Source organism: Aspergillus japonicus (assembly GCF_003184785.1).
Source record: "Aspergillus japonicus CBS 114.51 unplaced genomic scaffold BO86scaffold_1, whole genome shotgun sequence".
In the NCBI taxonomy this organism is placed as follows: Eukaryota; Fungi; Ascomycota; class Eurotiomycetes; order Eurotiales; family Aspergillaceae; genus Aspergillus; species Aspergillus japonicus.
In genome coordinates, this window is record NW_020291638.1 from 1,303,178 (window position 1) to 1,311,338 (window position 8,161).

The 8,161-nt window shown below is 53.4% G+C and overlaps 2 protein-coding genes across 2 annotated transcripts; one reads left to right on the plus strand and one right to left on the minus strand.

The window, feature by feature from the left end:
• Positions 1-371: 371 nt before the first annotated feature.
• On the plus strand, positions 372-2,174 carry BO86DRAFT_9118 (Mov34/MPN/PAD-1 family protein). The gene is made up of 3 exons (XM_025677789.1): positions 372-486; positions 650-1,724; positions 1,832-2,174. The coding sequence occupies exons 1-2, from the start codon at positions 459-461 to the stop codon at positions 1,693-1,695; spliced, it is 1,074 nt and encodes a 357-aa protein (XP_025533603.1). The 5' UTR covers positions 372-458; the 3' UTR covers positions 1,696-1,724; positions 1,832-2,174.
• Positions 2,175-3,284: 1,110 nt separating this feature from the next.
• On the minus strand, positions 3,285-7,492 carry BO86DRAFT_9131 (putative cell division control protein Cdc25). The gene is made up of 3 exons (XM_025677791.1): positions 4,100-7,492; positions 3,836-4,052; positions 3,285-3,761 (listed from the first exon to the last, which is right to left on the minus strand). The coding sequence occupies exons 1-3, from the start codon at positions 7,316-7,318 to the stop codon at positions 3,358-3,360; spliced, it is 3,840 nt and encodes a 1,279-aa protein (XP_025533604.1). The 5' UTR covers positions 7,319-7,492; the 3' UTR covers positions 3,285-3,357.
• Positions 7,493-8,161: the final 669 nt, after the last annotated feature.

Sequence of the window (8,161 nt, forward strand, 5' to 3'; positions counted from 1 at the left end):
TAGATGGAGAGATCGATAGATCAGAGGGGGACAACAATAATCGAGAACTGCCCTGACTGACTGACTGCTGGCTGGCCTTCCCCTTCCCGCCTGGGGAATCCCGCCCGCTCAGCTTCGATTGCCCTTCGCCGCCTTGTTTGACGTTCCCGCCCCCGTTTCTGCAGCAACCGCTGATTCAGCCATTGACCGCCCGGATCTGCCGGCAATCTGCCGGACGATAGTCACCGCCTTTTCTCCTCTCTCTCCGCATTCCGCAATGCTGTCACCGATAAGTACTCCGTAAACTAACTCACTTTCAACTTCATCCAAATCGATAACAAACCCCCCTCTTTCCCCTCATCTTATCTCATGTCCCCATCGGCATCATTCTCCCAGACTTAAACATCCTAGACAATCCTTACCTCACAACCCGACCTTCTCTTCACTAATTTCACATCACCAACCAAGCACAACCCACCATGGAACAAGCAGCTCTGCGGTCCTGGGGTTAGTATCTCCGCAGACCACTTCACTTCCCCCCTCATCACACCTCACTTTCCGAACCCACCCCCCACCCCCTCCTCTACCCCAGAACCCCATATCCCACAAAACCCATGACAAACCCACGCATCATCAACCCAAACTAACACCCCGCCTCCCGCAAAAAAAGACCTCGAAAACGCAACCACCCTAATCGACCCGCACCGCGACACACTCTACGCCTACTCAGAAGAAACGCACCGGACGCTCTCGGCGCAACGCCCGTGGTCCAAAGACCCCCACTACTTCAAGACCGTCCGAATCTCGGCCCTCGCCCTCCTAAAGATGGTCATGCACGCGCGGTCGGGCGGCTCGCTCGAGGTCATGGGCCTGATGCAGGGGTACATCCTGCCGGAAACCTTCGTGGTGACGGACGCGTACCGGCTGCCGGTGGAGGGGACGGAGACGCGGGTGAACGCGCAGGAGGAGGCGAACGAGTACATGGTGTCGTACCTGCAGTCGTGCCGGGACGCGGGCCGCATGGAGAACGCCGTGGGGTGGTACCACAGCCACCCGGGCTACGGGTGCTGGCTGTCCGGGATCGATGTCACGACGCAGGACATGCAGCAGCTGGGGGGCCCCTTCGTGGCGGTGGTGATCGATCCCGAGCGCACGATCTCGGCCGGCAAGGTCGATATCGGGGCGTTTCGGACATTCCCCAAGGATTATGTGCCGCCGAAGGGCGGGGAGCAGCATTTGGGCGGCGGGGAGGAGGATGGGGAGGATACAGCCCCTAATGGTGGTGGTGGGGCCGGGTATCAGTCGGTGCCGTTGAGTAAGGCCGAGGATTTCGGCGCCCATGCCTCCCATTACTACTCGCTCGAGGTCGAGATCTTCAAGAGTACCCTCGATGCCCAGATCCTCGACCTGCTGTGGAATAAGTACTGGGTCGCCACCCTCAGTCAGAACCCGCTCTTCGCCTCCCAGGACTACGGCAGTAAGCAGATCATGGATCTCAGCCAGAAGGTCCGGCGCGCCACCCGCGGCATGGAGGGCAATGTGTCCCGAGGCAATGTGACCCAGGTCCGGGATCCCCAGCTGGACCGCATCGCTCGGGACGGCCAGCGGATTGCGTCGGAGGAGGTCAAAGGGCTGCTCGCCGCGGAGGTGAAGAGGAAGCTCTTCCAAAACATCGGACAGGGAGATGCGACAGATGCAGCGCCGCAGCCCAGATGATCTAGACAAGCTTTGTATTCAGTAATGAGGTGGGAATGACTTATGCTTGTTCTCAATTTCTAGACAAAAATGCTCCCAGCACATCTACAAACAGCCAGCCTCGTCCCACTATGACTCACTAAATCCACCAATCCAGGAAGAGTGAAGCTACCTGGGCGGGATTGACCTCTGCACTACGTTCATTGCGCAACTATGTTAGCAAGGAGCTGATTCTTGAGCCCTGACGGGTGAGCGCCATTGATATGGTCTATACACTAAAGTATGAGGTGTATCCTCGGTAGTAGAACAAATAAGTACAGGTGACAATCATAGAAAGGTAAAATCACAGTTGGAACCACGTTCCAACAAAGATCACATGCCTGTGCAACATGTGTCATGACATATTATTCATCAATCCGAACAATGAGTAAGACCCTTCGGGGGAAGACGATCAACACCAGGTGAGAGATCACAGGATCGTCGGTATGCGTACAAGAAGCGAAGAAAGCTAGATCACTGTACAAGCAACATATATGGTAGAAAGATCTGATCAATCTTCGAGTCGATCACTTGCCGAGAAGAAGAAAAAAGAAAAAAGCAGGGAGGACTGCTAGAGCCGTTGAGGTGACAGGGAAGAAACAAAAGAAATTGCAAGGTCATGTCGGATTGACGCTGGTCAAGAAAATGAACGAGGCCCTCAGTCAGGTGGAAGAGACGACAGGGACTGAGACTGGCAGAAAAGATAAAGTCTATGTCGTGATCGAGGTTCGTCAGCGTCGTTCATGACAACACTCGTTGAATTTGTATATGCTTGCTGGCGTGGAATTCCGCCTGGGCGTTCCAGTCGTATTTGTGTTTTTTGTGTTTTTGCTTATTTGGTCGATGAGAGGCAGAGCGGCAAGTAGATCGTAGGATTGATTATCCTGATCCAATATTCTTGAAAGCTGAGCAGTTCCAGGGTGGACCTTTCCAACTTCCGCGCTGCAATTAGCCGCAAGCACGCATGGATAGTACGATCCAGGCCCACTGTTTCAGTCGAAAGCAGCATGTCAGATTCTCCAGCTCGAATTGAGCTATAACGCCACAGGAGCGAAATCGACACCAGGGTTGGCGTAATATGCGATAGCGTCGAAATTAGAGTGCAGGGGGGAAATTGCCACCTTGGCTGTGATCCATTGATGTGATAAGTGGTGGTGGACGGCAGACACCTTGATAGGCTCGGCTGATTGAGATAAGGTTGTGCGGCGCGGTTGGGGTGAATGTATGTGTATGCAGCTCCGACCCTTGCTTATCACGCCATCAGGAGGTCGGCTGAACGCATATGATAGGCTCGTGGCTGTTGGCAGTTCAATTCAAAGTTTGACTGGTGAAAGGAGCGGTCACGTCCAAGCGCACGTAGTAATTGTGACACCGACAAGGATTGACCCTGCACCACACCTGGCCCGATAAGACGCCCCGACGGAGAAGCGGTAAAAGCGGCGGTTTACAGGAAGCCCGATTCAGATAGGAGTCTACGTGTTAGAATCCAAAACCGTTAGTCTTCGATCGTTCAATCAGAAATTGTCAATGCATAACGATCCCTCAACAGCATGCGCATACTTCCCAAGTGAGTAGTCATGGCCTCACGGGTAGCGGAACAAGTGCAGGGGAATGGAAAAGAAGCCAGAACACAGGGTGACATTATCATCGTGTTAACACGACCATGCTCGCGAAGGTCAAAGTACGCATGCTGGCAGTGTTGAGGTTGTTGTTGCCATTTCCTGTGGTAGGACTGGCGCGTGCAGTGGTGGGAGCGATAGGAGTATTGTTAGCAGCATACCTCGCGATCTTCTCGTCCTCCCTCTCTCTCGGCTCTACTTCCAGACTTCGGTCGTACATGTTATGCACGTCGCCCGCCGCTTGCAGATTACTGAGAATATAATCCTGCAACTCCGGGACCGGCTGCAAAAGGTACGGGACATTCTGATATTGTTGGATGTCGCGGATCACTTCTGCCGTCTTCGCACGCTTGTTGAAGTTGATCAGCTCGGATGGTGTCAGAGATGGAATACCGTCTTCGATGAAGGTTAAGTCGGTTAAGTAGACACCTAATAATCTGTCAGCCACTGTTTATCGCTGCCTAGTCAAGACTTTTCAGAAGCCTTTATCAAAGTCTGCTCACCAAAGAATGGAATGCAAGGTGGGTTTGCCAGATGCAATGTCTCTCGATATTCGCCGAAGTTCTTCGTGCTCGCCATCAGGCGACGCATTTGCTCAAGCACAGTATATGTGCGTCCACTGACTTGAGACCATGTGCGTCCCAGACGGTGAATCGGCGCCGTTCCTAGAGCGGATATGATAGAGGTTAAGGTGGAGTAATTGTTGAGTGCGCGACATTTCTGACCAATGGTTAGTATTCGACAAGATGGTGGAGAGGAATGCATACATCGGCGATGTTGACAAAGTGCTTGATCACGACCACTCGCTTCTTGACATCAGAGTGAGTGAGAATCATCTCCGCGACCCAGTTTGTCAACTGATTGGAATGAAGAATGAGGGCCTTCACGTTTGCAGCAGGTTCGGCTTCATCCGGTCCGACCTTCTTCTGCCATGTCTTGTTCAAACATTCCGTAGGCCGAATCTTAGAATAAAGACGTGATTCGATGATTGTAAGCTGTCGGGCAAACTCGGTCGGATCTATATCCAGGAACTTCATCTTCTTCATATTCTTAGGTATAATGGGTGTCGGAGCTGCGGTAGCCTGAGTGAGAACCAAGCGCTTGACCGTATTGTCTTGACCCTTGAGTCGTTGCTCTATGGCTGCCAGGAGCTGCGGTGACCCTGGTGTCTTGGTGGTTGCAATGGAGTCTTTAGTGAACGAGTGGACATGCTCAAGCAGAGCCGTGTGCGCCGCGTCATTCGGCTCCATCCAGAAGTTCTCGAACCAACTCTTCAAGATGTTGACCACACGGAAGCGAATTGGCTTCTGTTTCCTGTCGACCCACATCTGCATCTCATCTGGGTTCAGGCCAAATGGGGGCTGGATATTGAATCTCTGTGTGATCAGCTCAAAGAGCTCCTTCGCCGTCGTGAACGAACGATAGGTGAGAAGAAACGTGTTGTTGAAAGAAGCATCAAGCTTGTCATGGCGCGTCAATTGCTCCACCAAGCCGGCAAGAGTACCACACTTGAGAGTGGGAACGTCATTCTTGGTATCAAAGAACACCTCGCCTTCGTGGTCCATCTTCAAGAACCAAGGTGTTTCTTCCGGCTCGCGAACCGGCTCTCGCACGGATTCCCGCGGAATTGCAGCTGGCGGCGCTTGCCCAAAGAATCTTTGTGCCTTGTCCATATTGCGACGCACCTTCTCGGTGGAGTGCTCAATCGAGTACGAGGACGGAATACCGATGGATTCCGTTGCAATTCTGGTTTGAGATTCTGCGCGGCTATGAATAACCTTCGTACTTTCAATCTCTCCACCCAAGCGACTCTCACTGCGGAAGACCGTTGTGGGCTCAGGGACCTGCTCGAGAAGAAGCGATAGCGAGAACCCAATCTGTGAAACGAAGTTTTCCAGCTGTCTCGCAACGCTGCGAACCGCATTCAACCTATCTTCAAGGGAATCGCCGCGTAATTCAGCCCACTCGTCTCCAAGGGGCGCTGTAACTGCTTGACAGCTCACAACAAAATCGGCAATTGCGTCGTACACTCTTTGTTTCTGCAGACTGAAATCGACGAGTTGGGGGTTCTGAAACCCGGTTCCGAGGGGTGCCAAGTTGATAGACTCGACAGCCGAGATCCACGGGCGATATTGGTCGACAACCTTGATAGCAGCAGCTGAAACCAGGTTGCCAATGTTTTCGTGCTCGACAATGGTGACGATCTTCTTCTGGTTGAGCGTCAGACGTTCTTCAAGGCGACGAATGCTGCCCACAAAGTTTCTCCTGAGGATATCGATCTTGTCTAGCAGGGCTGCGTCAAGGGGCACGGAGGGTTCCGCTCGCATATCGCCCCCGTCCTGATCCAAAAATGAAGTCGGGCCAGGTTCACTGAGTAGCACACCGTTGTTCTGCCAGTAGCCGCCCGAATGGCTTCCACCAACAAACCCTGGGACAATCCGATTGATAGAATCGCCGCGCTGCTGCCTTGCGACCTCGGCAAACCCATAGACACCCTGCATCACACCATCTGCCTCTTGTAGGCACTTGTTGGCAGAATCCGGACCTGGCCAATCAGCTGCTGCAATATGCGATGAGAGCACCAACTTGGAGAATTTAGACATCATGTCTCGGAAATGGGGATAGAGGGCTTTGTTGGTGGAGATAATCGACGGGTTGCCCGAATGATTGTCCGTCGTGTCCGAGCCAGCTGCCAGCAACATGCGTAGGTGGTCGGAAATGTCTTCTGCCTTCCGCACAAACTCCGACCGGTCGCCGTTCATCAGTGTCTGTCGATAGGCTTCCACGGCCTGCCGCATGTTCTCGACAAGCAAAGGCCAGGTCAGAATTGTTGAGGCACCGTCATCAACGAAATGTGAGGGAACTTCCGAGGAGATCGAAGGGCGATGGATGTTATCCGAAATGGAGTTGTTACTACTTGGCGGGACGCCTCCGTAGAAGTTTTGCGCGCACCGCATCGCTTGATATGAGAGCTTGTCGTCACTAATAGACTTCGTAGCGGACGGTGGATGCAAAGAATCCATAGATGTAGCGGGAGACACTCCATCGAGGTATGACTGGCGCCTCCGGGACATCGAGTCGCGAGAGGTCAACATGAGGGACTCGCCCTCCGCTTCGGACGCCGAACCATCGTAGTCGTCCTCATCGCGTTCGAACCCACGAGCCATCAGTTCCGGCGGTGGTCGAGTTTGGTCAGGCACGATGACTGTGTTCCGATCGTACGGGCCGGTCTCGTTGGCCGTTGGGTTTTCGAACGGCAGCTCCATCGTGCTATAGCCGGTGAGTGTATTGAAGTAGAATAAGCGGCCGTCGGGAGTGGCTTGCGGGATCCAGAAAGCGGCCTCCTCCTGCTCCTTGGGCGCTGTAGCGCCTTCGATGGGCAAGATCGGCTGCGAATCGCGCGAGTTTCCTCCAAAATCAGCTTCATCGACCTCCTGTTCCTCTTCAAAATCCTCTCCCGCGCCAGAATCCACAATAGCATCCTCCTCCTCCTCCTCCTCCTCCTCGTCGCGACCATGCGAGACCTGCTCTTCCTCAATCTCACCAAGATCGGTGATCACAGTACAATAATTGCTGGGAAACCAGCCCCTCACGCTGTTGTTGATAACTCCATCCCACCAGCCAGTTTCTAGTTGGTTCAACACCTGGATAATATCACCTCGTCGGAAGCTGAGACTGGTGTGGTCATCGGCGTCATAATCGTACATGGCCCGCACGAACAGCGCCGGCGGCGGTTCGGGGCTGGGAGTGTAACGGCCTTCAGTCGTCATTTTTATCGGCGAAGGTTGTCGGTTGAGCGACTGATCGGCGGCGGGATCTCGGGTTGGGAACGATAAACTGTTGCCACGGCTCCGCTGGCCTGTTGTGGGGGTGGTCACTTGCTCTTCGGAGTACTCGACGGTGGTTGCAAATGTATTGTTCTTGGTCGGCAGTGTAGAAGATCTAGTGTCAACAGCCAATGGCTCGGCCACGAAGGTTTCGAACATCGGGTATCGCAGCAATTGGCGCTCGAACGACGGAGCAGGTGGAAGAACGAGAGTTGGCTCGTAATGAGCCCCCGCGATTTAAGGCTGAACGCACTTAACGAAAGGTATTGTGCATGACTGGCTGGATGGATAGGTGTTGAGTGAAAATGACCGATAGGAATAGGACGGGGGGGTGGATTAGGAGGGGAAAGAAGGTGGGCGGTAAACGGGGGGGTTGCGGTGGTGGTGGTGGTGGTGGTGGTGGAAAGGCGGCGGGTTGCAGAATCACCCGCGGTAGAGATAGCCTGTGCTGGTGAGATCGACCCAAGAATCGGGGCTAGATAGATCACGAGATGACGACAGTCACTGATTATCGGTCGGAAACCAGTGATCTTAGGTGATCCTTCTGAGAACCTGATATCAGCCAGTCATTGGGAGAAGAGTTGGGAAGGAAGGGAAGAGAAGAAAAGGGGAATAAAAATGGAGGGAGAGGAGGGGATGGGAAGGTAGAAGCTTGGGGAGGGAAAGTAGCGAGAGGGAGAATTAGGGGAGAAGCAGTCAGTCTAGTTAGTTTGGTGGTGGGCAGATTGGCTGGGGGGGGAGGAGTGGAGGATGAGGGAGAGAGAGAGAGGGGGGGGGGAAATGAGAGAGAGAGAGAGAGAGAGACAAAAGGTGGAGTGACAATACCACTCGTATTCTTACCGACCCGTTACAACAAAGTCCCAGACTGGATATCGATCCATCCACCAGCGGATGGATGGAGACGAGCCGATGTGAATTACTGGTACGTACTGGACGGTTCCCTAAAGTTATTATTATTATTATTATTATTTCTAGGTTCCAGTCACTGTACTGCGGTCGATT

Bases quoted from the DNA above. Each gene is read 5' to 3' on its own strand.
- BO86DRAFT_9118 (XM_025677789.1), top strand. From the start codon at position 459: ATGGAACAAGCAGCTCTGCGGTCCTGGG. The intron at 487-649 runs GTTAGTATCTCC...CCGCAAAAAAAG, and splicing joins AGCAGCTCTGCGGTCCTGGG to ACCTCGAAAACGCAACCACC.
- BO86DRAFT_9131 (XM_025677791.1), bottom strand. From the start codon at position 7,318: ATGTTCGAAACCTTCGTGGCCGAGCCATTGGCTGTTGACACTAGATCT. The intron at 4,053-4,099 runs GTATGCATTCCT...ACCATTGGTCAG, and splicing joins ACTTTGTCAACATCGCCGAT to AAATGTCGCGCACTCAACAA. The intron at 3,762-3,835 runs GTGAGCAGACTT...ACAGATTATTAG, and splicing joins ACCTTGCATTCCATTCTTTG to GTGTCTACTTAACCGACTTA.